Raw genomic sequence first — 15,213 nt, 5'->3', positions numbered from 1 at the left:
CTGGAGAATCGATCCTAGGTCCTTAGGCTTCCCAGGCAAGTGCCTTAACCACTAAGCCATCTCTCCAGCCCAAGGCTAGCTGAGGCAGGAGCAACAAGGTCAAGAGCAGCATCCGAGAGGAGGAACGTACATCCTCAGCCCCAGCTCCTTAACTGGCTTTAGTAGCAGTTTACCTTCAAGGTTCTCTTGGCTTGTATTCTCCAAAAGACCCTTTGCTTAGGCCTCCATCAAGGCGCCCCACGTGGGTGGACACGGGGTCTCCCTGAGCAAAGCTAGAGGTCAGAAGTGAATGGGCTCCAGACAGCTTCACAGTCGCCGGGTTTGCGTGGGCTTGGGACGGGGATGTAAAGCAAGCTGGATCGGAAGGAAGAACAGATAGAGACAAACGGGGCTTCTAGGCTCAAGGAAGCCAACGCCTGCCCATTAATTGGATAACAAATGGTAGCAATTTGCCACTGGCTGCTTTTGGCAGGGCCTTATCTTAACAAGATACTTATCGCTTCTTCCTTTCTGATTTAGTTACCTCATAATATCCTGGAGGGGGCATCGGAGGGATCATAACAAGGGGCTCTCATTCCCCCAGTGCCTAGTGTTTATTTCATGATAACCCAGGCTTGAAGCCCAGTCATTTTTCTTGTGTGTGTGAGTGTTTGTGTTTTTCTTTTTTAATTAGTGCATTGAAACTATGTTATATGCTGCTTTCTAATGAGACATTGAACTTTTTTCCCCTTGCTCAAGAGAAATGACACATTTTCCCCCTATGGATAGTAAAATAAATAAATAAATGTCAGTAAATAAATAAATGGGGACTTTCTGGTTCTCTAGCTGCTTCTCATTAAGATGAGGGTGGACAAGTTCACTTTGATGTACCACTCTCGGAGGACGTAGGTTCTGACGACAGCCATGAATCAGCCTATTTCTTGGTGCACTGCAGGCGCCCGGGGAAACCAGAGGCCAGGAGCGGATCTGCTGATCTCAGTTGCTCATTCAGTCTCCTTCCCCCATGACCAGGAATAATTGGGTGTCAGCTGCTTCTAAACTCCCAGCCTATCTGGCGGCTCCTTAAAGAAGTCACACTTCTTTTCAGGCACCAGCTCATTTATCCTGTCAAATGGAAGAAACCCTACGGAGCGCAGTGGCTGATTTTCTGAACCAAGAGGAACCATTCTGGGAATGTGATTTCCCAAGTGTGGCGAGCAGAACAGCGTAGGTGGTGGGGAGGGGGCCACGATCGTTTGCAAGCTAGGCTATGTGGTGACAAAATGCCTTTGAGGGACATGTCTCCAGACAGCCTTCCAGTCTTGTCACTTTCAAATGTCACGCTCACATTCCACCTCCCTATAAAATGTGGTGCAATTTGCAAGCAAGCCTCATCAGACTTGTCATGAAGGTCCTTGGGATGACAGATCACAAAGCTGCCATGAGGAGCGCGGCTGGGCTACTTGTGAGCCAGCAGACTCTCCCCCATTCAGATTTGTCCCTCCGTGACGTTACAAGGTGCTCCTTGTTAACCCAGTGCTTTTAATATATTTTATTTATGAGAGAGAAGGAGAGAGAATGGGCTTGCCAGGGCCCCCAGCCACTACAAATGATCTCCAGATGCATGTGCCACCTTGTGCATGTGGCTTACATGGGTCCTGGGGAATCGAACTGGATCCTTTAGCTTTGCAGGCAAGCTCCTTAACCACTAAGCCGTCCTTTCCAGCCCCCAGTTGCTTTTAAAGAGGAGAACCCAATGTGTTCCATCTGCAAAAACTATGGGCTTCCACCAAACTGCCCTGTAAGCACTTTCCTTAATGTTCATACCTATATATTAATGTTACTCTTACTTTTGGTTAGAGAAGCTGCTCTTTTCAGATGGCAGTGACCACTGGGATGACTCAAAAGGCACATAGTGCTGAAAAGAAGTGACAGAGGAGTGCTCAATACTGAAACATCTCTATCACACCTTCCAAGGATCAGGGTCCCTTGTGGAAGAAGTGGTGAAAAGAATGTAAGCGCCAAAGGAAGGGTAGGACTGCTTACAATGCGCTCTTCCAGACACCACATGGCCTGGACCTCACAGTGCCCAGCACCACCTACACAAGACTTTCATAATAGGAGGAGAAAAAGATGATGACATCAAAATAAGAGACTAATTGAGGGGGGGGAGGGGATATGATGGAGGGTGGGTTTGTAAGGGGGAAAGTGGGAGTGGGGAGGTAATTATCATGGTTTATTGTCTGTAATTATCAAAGCTGTCAATAAAAAGTTAAGAACAAACATGGGCTTCCTGTGAGTTTTCCAGTTTACCCTGAGGGACAAACGAGCTTCCAACGTGAATGGACCCCATCCTCCCGTCCCCCAGCCATCACCTATCTGCACACACCTATGCACCAACCCTGGTCCCCAACACAAAACCCAACTATCAAAACAGCCAACTTTGTCCTGACCTGGCCCAACCAACTGTTTGGGCTTGTTCTCCTGGGCCGGTGCATGGTGTTAATTCAGGTAGAGCCCTAGAAACATCCATATTCCTCTTTGGCGGGGCTTCGGTAGTAAGTAGATGAAAGGTGGCCGCCAAACTGTCTTTATTGAGCTTAGAATGAGTGACTGAAACTAGGCCCCTGCGGGCAAGAATGAATTGAGAAGAAAATAAATTACTCATGGTTACTATGCCAAAGCAGGGAAGAGCTTTAAAAAGGAACATCTAAAAGCAGTTGCCTAGTATTTTTGTTCTTTCTCTTTTCTTTTTTCTTTCTTTTTTTTGGGGGGGGGTTAGAAATAAAACAAAGTTCCAAACCCAGAGAAGTACTTTCTGCAATGTCATGGTGTGGTACCGGGCAGTCTCTGCTCGGGGCAAACCCAGTCTCGGCTTAGGGCTACTCTGTCTGGCTTACAAAAGGCCCGTGAGAGTTTCTGGGAAGGGTGGGCAAGTCAGGAAGGAGACTGAGCTGCTGCCACAGGATGTGGGCCACACAAATCCAATCATGCCCTACTCCATTTCCGTAAGCCCACGTGTTGGGACATGAGGCTCTTTGAGGTCCCTTTGCCAGGTAGGTCTGGAGAAGGCATGGTCTTTATCCCACATAGAATGCCAGGTAACAGCCCACTCTGGGGCAAGCCTTTCTGCTCCCAGAATTGTGTGTGTGCCCTTGCTTAAAGACCAAAGAAATTTCAGTCCTTGGCTCAATGAACTAATTTCTAGTCCAAAGCTCTCAGGGGTGCCTTAGCTTCATTCCAAGAGCAGTGGGTTCCAGTGCTGGACTGAACTGTGACTCTGCAGTTCCCCAGAAAGGCCAGTATGCTTGTATGTGCCTCAATTTCCTCCTCTGTAAAATGTGGAAGATGAAGGAGTTCGATACCCATTGGAAGAACAGCTTAGGAAGCAGCTATCCTAAGTGACAGTTCCTAGGGTGCACACTAGTATTACCTAATGGTAAGTGAGTTCCCAGTCACTGGTTAGCACTCAGGAGGCATGAAAACACCTTCTGACTTCCAGGAGCTCAGCCAGCAGGAGCTGCCTCCTCTGAGACACAGTGGGGCTATGGCTCCTGTACATCCCTGTCTCCCTATCTGCGCAGACTCTGATGTGCTGGCCAGTACGCCTAGAATCTCCCACGTTCTTCTTGGAGGAACTTCCCTAGTGACTTCTCGAGCAGAACCTGTGGGACATGGTGCAAACATGCTGTGTGCTCTAGAAACCTGTGGGTAAGGGTGCTGTTTCTTTTTCTTTTTCCCCTTCCTCCCTCCCTCCTTCCCTCCCTCCCTCCCTCCCTCCCTCCCTCCCCCCTCCCTCCCTCCTTTCTTTCTTTCTATCTTTCTTTCGAGACAAGCCCAATAGACTGCTTTTATATGTGCATACATATGCACATGCGGGGGACAGAATTGATGTGCTGGGCCTCCAGCCACTGCAATCAAACTCCAGACATGTGCGCCCCCTTGTGCACATGTGCAAGCTTGCACACTTGTGTCACTGTGCGTCTGGCTTATGTGGGACTTGGAGAGTCGAACATGAGTCCTTAGGCTTGGCAGGCAAGTGCCTTAACTGCTAAGCCATCTCTCCAGCCCAGGGGGTGCTATCTCTAACAGGCCCCAGGTGGGGCTGGGCCTGGCCCTGACTCTGCGCAGGAAACGCAGAAATCTCAGGCAGCGGCTCACAAACTCACCGCCCACCACGACACACTGCGCAATGACACCACCCGAGAGACGCACAGAACTGCTAAGTGACAAGCGGCAGGAATGCAGGTAGGGGGTCCCGTGACAGGTGTGACAGTTCTGTCTTCTAAGCCACCTTAATCTCTTCTCACTGGCTTTGTGCCTGTATCGTAGTAACAGCTGACAGCAGGTTGAATTGGTCCTTACTCTACGCCACATGCATCTTAAGTGCATCGCATGTCTGGATCCACTAAATTCCCACCAGAACTTATGAGGTAGGTGCCATTGTTATTCCTTCTATAAGTAAGGGTGAGGAAGTAAGGAGTGTGCCCGTGTCACACAGGAAGGAAGGAGTGTGTCTCTGTCACACAGGTGACGACAGGCAGTGAGCTGGTCTTAGGCAAGTGCTCGTCCCCTGCTGGACTGTTCAGCCCAGATGGTTCTCTTTCCCTCAGAGCTCTGCCTCAAACACTGGGAGGAGACACAAGGCCAGAAGCCAGGCCAGAGTGGAGCTTGCCCGGCTCTCGGAAGGCAAACTCCACCCTGGCAGGATGTCCACAGATCCGTCTGTGGGCATCCCATGAGGAGCGTGCTGCAGACCACACGGGCAGCCAGGGCACCTCCTCCAAAGCTCAGAGGGACTGCCAGGCTCCAGATGAGCCACTCTGCGGCTTCACATCCCCGATTCGAGAAACTGCAAAGGCCACTTTCAGCAGCCTGAGCTCCATGCCTCGCGGCCTGTCCCCAGACAGCCAGCTTCCCTTTAGGACCACCCAGTCTCAGCTGTCAGTGACTGCTTCACCTGGCTTCTCTGGAAGTCAGCTGCCCCTTGAACTCAGCTTTTATGCAAGCCTGGGCTACGCCTCCCCTCAGAGGGGCCTAGACAGAAACACCTACTCAGTGAGGTGAAACTGCAGCCCCCCAGAGTCCCTGCCTCTGCTTCCTGTTGCCCAGTTTTCACTGGGCAAGGGAGTGTGGAGCCACTTGGATGCCACCCTTCATTCACCACACCTTAGCTCAATCAGAATGGCAGAAACACACACACACATACATATACACACACACATACATGCGCGTGCGTGTGGACACCCCTTGAATATCCTCCACTGAGCCCATGCAGGACCTGACTTTACAATGGTCAATTTATTGGCCCAACTCTCTTGTTAGATTATGAGCTAATCGGGCAATGGCTTTTTTTTTTTTAATTTCTTTTTCCCTAGCCTCCTTTATTGAGTTTGAACTGATAAATAAAAATACTTTATATACACGGTGGTATCACAGGGTATTTTCAGGTATATGTGGGCATTGGAGAATGATGACCCCAGTGAATCTAACTAGCATCTCTATCATGTCATCTCAAAGTTGTATGTGGAAGAGGGCAGAGACCTTTCTCTCCCCTCCCTCCTTTCCTCCCTCCTGAACACTGTATTTTCAAGTGTAACCCTACAAAACTAAACCATTGGAAGTTTATTCTTATTTTATAAACAAAGTCTCCAGTGCTGGAAAATGTTCAACCATTTGCCTGAAATCTGTGAGAGCCAGAGTGTGTATGGAGGGGGGAAGACACCCTGCTCCCCACAAATCCCAAGACTCCGCCACTCCCTCCCCCAGCGTCTCTCCTATAGAGCTTGACCACAGGCCGGGACCCTGTTGCAGCTTCCTCCATCTGACAAGGTTAAAATCCAATTGGCTGTGAAGCTACTTGAGTTGTGTAATTTACAGAAAAATCAAATTATGTAGAGGCCTCTGCTAATTGAGGGTAATTCAGGAAATAACTTGCGGGAAAATGGCAGCTTGTACAGCTGTGTTACCATTTGGCAATTGCTGAGGTTGTTTTGCCACCCGCACGCCCTTCTCCCATTGAAATATGTTAGATGATATTCACACCGACTGACACAGAAAAGCCCCATTAGTGCCGGATGCTTCCTCTCCAGATTCCACTGGGTTGGGTCAAATGAGGCTTGTTCTGAAACAGATCTGCCTGAAGAGAAAGCCCAAGTTAGCGACGACTTCAAAGGCAGCATATAACCACCTGCTGGTGATGGGGCTTCCTTAACTTCTGGTCTTGAGGTGCTCATGGTGGCATTAAGGAGGCAGTGGCAAACACAAATGAAGGGTCCTTTCAAATCATGCCATCCATGTCTACCCACTGTCTAAACCCTGGGTGCAGTGGACAAGATATCCATGCTGCACACGTACACAGACGCACTCGTGGCCTTCTAGAATTTTATTTATTTATTTTAGAGAGAGAGAGAGAGAGGGAGAGAGAATGGACATGCCAGAGCCTCTAGCCACTACAAACAAGCTAGATGCTTAGGCCTCCTTGTGCGTCTGGCTTACGTGGGTCTTGGGGAATTGAACTTGGGTCCTCAGGCTTTGTGGGCAAGTGACCCACGGCCTTCTAAATGAGCAGACCAAGCTTACTGAGCGATGAACACACAGCCTGGAAACACACAATACTGATTAAAACAGGACATGCTCACCGTGAGTATAATTGAGGGCTCACATACAGGAGGGACTCATTTAGCTGAGGATTATTCCAGAAAAGCCCCAATGTGCACCTGCAGATGTCTGAGCCTGCTGCACGGGGCCAGAAAGGGCCCATGCCGCCTCAGGAAAGTCCTTATTGCCTCACTTCATCTGAACAATGCCGACCACCAACCAGCAGCAAGTCTGTCCTTGGCGTTTCCCTAAGGCGCCTTTTGTATATGACGTCTTTGAATTTCACAAAATTGTAAAATGGGCACCATGCCTTCACTCTACTATGAGAAAGCCCTGTTTGAGGGAGGTTAGGTAATGGCCTCAGGTCATGCACCTGGCCTAGGATTCCTATTTCCTTCAAGCATCCATTTCTCCCCTCTGACCCAAACCACATCTCACTTCAGCATCTCCACCTGTCCAGGCTTGACTGGAAATCTGACCAGGATAGCTTTCTGGTTGAGGACAACAGAACTGGCGGCCATGGCCAGAAAAGATGGCCCATTGTCCCTGGCTTTGTACAGGGCCTCGCTGGTCCACTGTCATTGCAATGAATAATGAAGCACTCTCCTGGGTGCCATGGGCAGGGGCAGGTTAATGTAATATTTCGTCTTGGCCAGCCAGCTGCCTTTCTGCTGGGCCGACGGTCAGTAATATCTTTGCATAAGGAACCAGTGTACAACTCAATCAATTAATCCCTCTTTGGCTGGTAGACAGCTGTTGGGTCAAAGCAAGATAATGAGACGGACTTGCCATTTACCAGGTGGTTAGTAATGACGGGATTAATGGAGCGGAGTCGAGACTAAACAATGGATGCTCTTTCGGGCTCCCTGGAGTCACTACCTCCAAGCATCCTTTCCAAACAGCAAGTGGGAAGGCAGACAGCCTGTCTCCCTTTCTTGCTTATTTGCAAGAAGCAACTGATCTCTCAAAGCCCACCTGATGCCTGGTCTGGAAGTCCAGGCTTGACTCTTCAGGGGATAAAGAGAGGGTGGCTCGGGTGTCGCTCTGAGGGCGAGAGTGGCTTGTCCCAATCCTTCACCTGGGCGCCCAGCTTTGGGGCTTCTCCACACAATGCTGGGTGAGTCTCCAACACTCAGGGCAGTGGCCCCACAAACTTTTTCACTGAGCAGCTGGGAGCAAGGATAGTCCAGTCCTGTCCTGATGAAAGCACCATGTTCATATGTTCAAAGAGGCTAGGGACTACAGTGAATCACAGTGAACTCGCAAAAAGCAAGTAACACTTACATTAGAATCAAAGATGTCTGAGACTGAAGGGCCTTGAAGGATCCTTTGGCCCAGAGCTTCTGATCTCCAGCAGCCCAAGACAGTTACCCAGGGAGCTGTGGAAAATAGCAACACACCCACCATATCCTGCCTGGGCTCTGGGGATGTCTTAAAAACAAAACAACAAAAAACCCTGAGTGCATCTCATGCACATCCAGGTCTGAGAACCCTTGATTTAACTCAACACCCTCACTTTATAAATGGTAATGCTGATGCCCAAAAGGAGTCTCCTACCCTGGAGAAGCCTCACAGTGAACAGGGGCTGAGGTGGGGGCAGAGCTGGTTCATAAGCTGAGTGTCTCCCGGAACCCCTGCTGCTCCCCAACCCTAATCGTTAGGCTCTCTGCGATGGGGGTGTACCACCCAGTCCACCTGGCAGATTCCTCTCCTGCCCCCTCCAACCCGCTCCCAGAACCAATCACCCTAACTCCAGCCCAACTGGCCCAGCTGTGACCCTCATTCCCTCTTATTTTTTTTTCGAATTTTATTTTTTTAAATTTATTTATTAATTAGAGACAGAGAGAGAGAGACAGTGAGAATGGATGCACAAGGGCCTCTAGCCACTGCAAACAAACTCCAGATGCATGCACCACCATGTGCATCTGGCTAACGTGGGACCTGGAGAATCGAACCGGGGTCCTTAGGTTTCTCAGGCATGTGCCTTAACCGCTAAGCTAAGCCATCTCTCCAGCCCTCTTTCCCTCTTCTTGTGTGAAGTGTCTGTCTTCAAAGTCTTGACTCAAGGGCCACCTCCTCTGTAAAGCCCTCAGTGTGTGCAGGGCCTTGGGGAGGGGGGCTCTGACTTGGCAAAAATCTTCTGCTACAGTAAAAATCTTCTGCGAACTCTCTCCCAGGCCTCTTCTCTGTTTATTCCACAAGCACCTGTAGAAGGAGCCACATTTGCCCGGCATTGCTGAAGCAGCTACTTAGGCGAGGGGCGAGGAAGGTTTCCACCCCCACCCTTGGGTTACTGCAACCTTCTGTCAAGCAAATACTTTCGGTTGAATGGACACCTTCAAGTACCCGCAAGAGCTCTGCTGTGGGATAGTGAGTTTCACACAGTAGTAGTTCTTGGAGGTGATTCCTACTTGGCCTGGTGCCAGACAAGGTACAAAGGCCTCCCTCCGTCTGGGGCAAGCATCAGGTTCAGAAAGAAAACTGCAACTTTGAACTGGGTATCTACTGTGTGTTCCAGACCATGCCACAGCCAAGCTGAGGGTCACTGGAGACTTGGTCACTGGAGACTTTCCATGTGGGCCCAAGTGCACCCCACACGACTCCCTGAGTCACTAAGAAAGAAATTCTCCGAGAAGCACTTTTCTTCCTGGGCTCTTTCCTCTTCCAGTCCATCCAGGTCACACAGACCCAGTTCTATTTTGAGGGGAAGTTGTGTAATCTTGACAGATTGTTCACCTTTTCTGAGCCTCAGTTAACTTTTCTGAAGAAATGGGTTATCAGGGATCTTGTTTTTTGGCATTGTAAAGAGTCAGTGAGGGGTTAGAGGTATTTACAAAACACCTAGAATGGTCAAAAAACATCCATGATACATTCAATGAACAGCAAACTTCCCTTTTCTCCCCCTCTTCTCTTTTCCTTCCTCTTCTCTCCATCCTTCATCCTACATCCCGTTTGATGAAGGCAGACATTGACTCCAGCACACCAAGATCTCATCCAATAACAGAGATGGTGGGATGGCCTCGAAGTTCCAGCCACGCTCCGCCTGCCATAATCCGCCCCGTCCAACAGGTAGCTCTGCACATGACTAGATCCTTAAGCAGCGGGACCCGAGGAAGGGTCGGTCACGTCTGCAGTGTCCCGTGCGGGCGTCCCAGCGCGCTCACGGGCAGCGCTGGGCAGCGCATCCCACCCCTCTGAATGCAGTAATCACAGAGCAGGCATCAAGCTAAAGAAAGAAGCTGCAGGGCAGGGCCGAACCGCATGACTGATGCCGGGAAGGAGACATCAGGGAACCCACGAGAAGCCAGGAGGTGGGCGAGGCAGGAGGACAAGCTGTCTCGCCCTCGCTGGCATTCGGGGACAATTATGCCCTATTAACGCTGACAGTGGCGCTCTGCCCCGTGGATGTGAGCTGAGCCTCGGCAGCCTGCAGATGGCTCGGCCCACAAATATGAGGTTGGCAGTTCCTGAACTTTCAGTGACTTGGCGCCAGCTGATGCGATCGGCAATTATGTTTTATTTTGGGGACAGGGAGACAGCAGAGAACCAGGAAAATTATAAGACATTACAGTGCAGTTTTGCTAAGAATACCAACTACAAAGCTTGCTTTCTTTTTTTTACTGCCTCCCCACCCCCCAACCAATTGTTTAAATGGTTAGAGGTTTTTCAGGGCACTAAAAATAAGAACGCTTTGGACTCTAGAGTCAGATTAGAGCCAACTGTCCCAAGGGTGGTTTAAGCTTTTTCCCAGTGAAAAGCTCCTTGGTTTTATGGTTGTTTGACAGTGATGGGGTAATTCCTACAAGGAGAAAGGTACTACTTACAGTAACTAATAAGTCACTAGTAACTGTTAGCACACTCTACCCAGATTGGTAGATTGCTCTGTAGTTGTGTCTTACTGGCTAAGTGGCTTTGAATAAGCTATATAAAATTATTAGCCTTGGCCCCCCAGCCGTGAGAGAAGCGATAGCCAGCTCAAGGGTCATTATATGGATCCAATGAGGGGCTTCCAGAGTTAATCTGGACTATGGTGTGTGAGTCCAAAGTAACTCAGAAACTGCACCTCTCGCCCTCAGCTGGGTTTCTTATCATATGAAATGAATAGTTCCTGTTTTCACCATTTCTCTATCAGATCCAAATAACCAGTTAGTATTATATATATATATATATATATATATATATATATATATATATATATATATATATATATAAACAGACCATTTCTGAGTGCAGTTTGGTTTGGAGTGACCAGAAGCTCTGTCACTTGTTCAGCGATAATACCATTCACAGCTCATGAATGATAGCAGCGAGGACGGTAGGAAAATGGGAGAAAATGCAGGCGAGTCCCAGCAAATCCAAAGCCTGCAGCTGGCTCAGGGACACGACTATCCAAGCGCAGCCGGCGTGCTCCGCCCTTCTCTTCACTCCCCAGGCTGCCACAGCACAGGGCTATTTCTCCAAGAGGGCCACTTACGGACCTTGTGTGGGAATAGGACATAATTACTGCTTGTAAAGGAAGCCAGCCCCAGAAGGAAAAAAAATACCGAAACAACATCCTCGGGAAATGGGGTGATCTTCCTGCAACAATGTTTCTCTGACCAGGCTAGAGGGGCCAGACAGTGTGCCCAAGACATCCTTGAAGAAAGATGACTCACCCACCCACACTCTCACCAGTGACAACCAGGGCCACCTCCCAGCCCTTCCCCGAAGGCCTAGGCCAGGGCTAAAGTATCTGGGAAACACTCAATACCACCATAAGAAGGAAGTGACCTCTGCCAGGAGGGTCACCTTTCTGATTGGCCTCCCAAGGCACCAAGTAGGCAGTTCATGCACACTAACCCTGGGACAGTGACCAACACGAGTGGCTACTAATGTCCCCTCCACCTTCTGTGCTCTGTGCCCAGCACACATCACGGCAGGTGAAAAGCCAGTGAGCCGGCTGGTGAATGAAGTTACAGGAGGCGCCATCGTGGCACCACATGTAATTGGCAGTCAGCATTAGCCCAGCTGTACGGTGAGCGAGGAACAGAGGTCTCAGAGGGGTTAGCCTGCCCAAGGTCACACAGCGAGGAAATGATGACACCAGGCTTTGAAGTCACAGCTTTCAATACTAGAGCCACCTTCGTAACTGTAAGAATGACAAACCATGCTTAAGCAGCCCCCTGACCCATCACATTTGCTTGGTCATCCCAGCATTCCAGAGAGGTTTAGGTGGGAAAGGGAGGCTTAACAAGGACGCATCGCATGCGCCACTCTGCACATCTAGATGGACGTGACGCAGGAATTTGGAGCCTGACTTTCACTCCTTAAAAAAAAAATCACAAATATTTGGAGGACTCTGCTATCAACCAGGCCCTGGTGTTAGATGTTGGGAATACAATAGTAGACAGGACACAGTCCATGGCTTTTCTATCCAGGGGGTCAGCTACCTTAGAAATGACTCTGGCTCTGACTCATGAACATGGGGTGTTTGCAGAGAGCACATGGTTTGCATAGGGGTTTTCAGCATGGCTTATTAGACGTCCTATCTGTGGTAAAAGCCTGGCTCATTCTCTTCCTGAAGATAGGGGTACAGACAAGCTGGGAATATTCGTCCATAATGGTCAAGTCACTTGGTCACCATAGGAAACTCAAATATCAAATTCTCTGCCGAATTACCATGGAAGCCAGAGAAGGAAACCTCAGGTAAAACTGAGTAAAATTACCAGCTTAGCTGGGCATGGTGGTGCACACCTTTAATCCCAGCACCTGGGGGAGGCAGAGGTAGGAGGATCGCTGTGAGTTCAAGGCCACCCTGAGACTCCATAGTGAATTCCAGGTCAGCCTGGGCTACAGTGAGACCCTACCTCGAAAAACAAAACAAACAAACAAACAAAATAAAATTACCAGCTTACTCTGGCCAGGTCACACGTGAGAGCCCAGGTAGGAGAATGCAGGACAGTTGACTTGATTAGGCCACCCATGATGCCTAGACGAGAGTCCATTGTTTTCCAGAAGGGTGTGCCAGCGACAAAGGTGGAATGATGGTTAGCCATCATTTGCACCTTTGCAGGGTTCTAAAAACTCATCGTCTCTGAGGTCCAAGCATTATCTTCTTCTATCAAGCACCATGCTCCACAGAAATAGGAAATTAGTAATTCAACACAAAATAAAGCCAAGAGACTATGACCAGGCACACACCTCCAACACACAATCCTTTCTCAGCCTCTATTTCAGGTCAGTTGATTGGCCTCGGCTGCTCACTCACTAGCTCTACAATCTCCACATCAAGACCCAAACATCCTGAGGCTGTTGCCACGGTGACCGGGTCTCCTAACTGTTCTTCATTTTCCAAGAAAGACATGTTCCTTTGATTTAAACTTTTTTTTCCTTTCCCAGAGGAGCTCTTTTCCTAATCAACAACATAGAAGCTATGTTTGCCACCTCGTTAAACTCATGAGTCAGAGTGGCACGACAGTCACATAACGTACAGCCTGCGCCCTAATCAGGGAATCTTGCCAAACTCCTGCAGTGTGGGGCAGCTTAGAGGGCATCACTGGGCTTTAGCAATCCCACGTGGAAGCTGGGTGGTGAGTTTACCCATAGGAATGCCTTTCCGGGTATGCCAAGAGGGAGACTATACAACCTCACTGGCTCCTTAAATTCAGTGTCCCATTGCCTGGACCTGGGGTTATATGGACCTCAGAGGTCCAAATCCTGGGTGGGTCGAAAGCGCAGTCCAGCATTTTCCTCCACATTTCTGTAACTGTAAACGTCTCTTGCTAGAATTTCAGACAGGACATACAGGTTGAGCAACTTTATCCAAAATGCTTGGGATCAAAAGAGGTTACAATTTGGAATTTTCTTGGATGCTGGAATACTTGCATATATAACGAGATACCTAGGGGATGGGAGCCAAGTCGAAACACAAGATGCATTTATGTTTTCCATTACCTTATACATAGAGCCTGGAGGGCATTTTATCACAATATTTTCAATGTGCCTGCATTTTGTTCTCTGACCCATCACATGAGGTCAGCTGTGGAATTTCCCACTTGAGGTATCATATCGGTGCTCAAAAGGTTTGGATTTTGGAGCATTTTGGATTGGGGATGGTCAACCTGTCTGGAGGAAGCAAGATGAAGACAGCACCCGCTGAATGTAAGACGCCATGAAGTAGTGCATCCAAATGTCCAGAACATACCGCCAAAGCAAGGAGGTCCTGAGGGGTGGGTCTTACCTGGATGGGATTGTACAGTTCCTGCAGGGGACTTCTTGACCCCTTCCGACAGCAGATGTCCACACCGAAGGGATTCCTCCGCATGACTGAGGAAAGAAAGCGAAGCTGTCAGAAAGGAGTGGCAACGGCTTGTTGCCTGATAAAGACATGGGCATTCAGGAAGGAGGAAGCAGCAAGGGGAGAAGGAACACAGACTGGCATCTAGTAAGAGTCCCACTGCTGTCCCTGGATCTAACGGCACCGTGGCCATAATGTCCTTCCCAACATGCAGACACCATACCCCACGGGTATAAGCCACACTGCAAACACGTTTCACAAGTCTACAAGAAAACAAGAATTTAAAGCTCACTGAAATGCAGCCACTTCCAGAACACACTGTCAAAATGCCCAAGAGACCAAGTCCTGCCAGCCCCAGGCATGGCGATACAGCCCCGCATTGCCTAGCAACAGGCGCGCGTTCTGACAACTGTGTCATCGGGCAATACCATCGCTGTGCAAACACCCCACTGTGCAAACACCTTACAGAGACCCACAGAGTGCAGGACAGCCACTCAAGGTGGCCTCTTCATACGGTCAAGTGGTGCGGTTAACTCAAGATGACCCTGGCTGCCGATGTGGAACTCAAGAGACAGACAGCAAGCGTATTCTGTAAGTGCGGCTATATTCTAAACTAACAGTAAAGTAGGGGCTGGGGAGATGACTCAGCGGTATAAAGTGTTTGCCACACAAGCATGAAGATCTGAGATCGGATCTCCAGCACCCACGTAAAAATTCCAGGCACAGTGGCTCTACTTATCATCTCAACATTGGGGAGGTGGAGAGGGGAGATTCCTTGAAGCTCTCTGGCCAGCTGATCTAGCCTACGGGGTGCACCCCAGGTCAACAAGCGACCCTGCCTCCAAAGAGGTGAACGGTGCTCCTGAGGAACGATGCCTAAGTTTGTCCTCCGGCCTTGGCATGCACACATGCACCCACAAGTGCACATCAATGTCACCCCAAAGCTAGGGAGGCAGAGACAGGGAGATTCCCATACGGAGTCCCTGAAAAGAAATCATGTGTTCCAGGAAATTCAGGCCACCGTTTCCTTTCTTTTCGTCCATCCCTTCCTAGGGAAGGGTGGTGGTGGACAAGCTTTTTCTGGAAAGAAGGGACTTTGTTTTGCACCATTGTGGGGTCACAGCAAAACCAGACAATATAAGGATGGCTAGGGTGGAGTGCCAACAGGCTTCACTGTGGATGGGATCTGAAGCTCACTGAGTCTTTACCTGTTAGGAAGTATTGTTTTTTTGTTTGTTTGGTTGGTTGGTTTGGTGTAGTGTACATGTGCCACAGTGTGCATGTGGAGGTCAACTTCTGGTGTGGGTCTTAGTCTTCTATCTTATTTTTTAAATATTTTATTTATTTGTTTGAGAGAG

At 49.2% G+C, this 15,213-nt stretch overlaps 1 protein-coding gene across 2 annotated transcripts in view; it reads right to left on the bottom strand.

The window, feature by feature from the left end:
- The window catches only part of Chst11 (carbohydrate sulfotransferase 11), a 272,450-nt gene that overhangs the window by 122,077 nt on the left and 135,160 nt on the right, over positions 1–15,213 (bottom strand). For both annotated transcript variants that reach the window (XM_004650232.3, XM_004650233.3), the window contains exon 2: positions 13,799–13,884. In XM_004650232.3, the coding sequence (XP_004650289.1) occupies positions 13,799–13,884 (86 nt within the window). The remainder of the gene's footprint in view (positions 1–13,798; positions 13,885–15,213) is intronic.

The sequence above is a fragment of the Jaculus jaculus genome, chromosome 6, assembly GCF_020740685.1.
Source record: "Jaculus jaculus isolate mJacJac1 chromosome 6, mJacJac1.mat.Y.cur, whole genome shotgun sequence".
Lineage (NCBI taxonomy): Eukaryota > Metazoa > Chordata > Mammalia > Rodentia > Dipodidae > Jaculus > Jaculus jaculus.
This window is presented reverse-complemented; position numbering and strand designations above follow the sequence as displayed.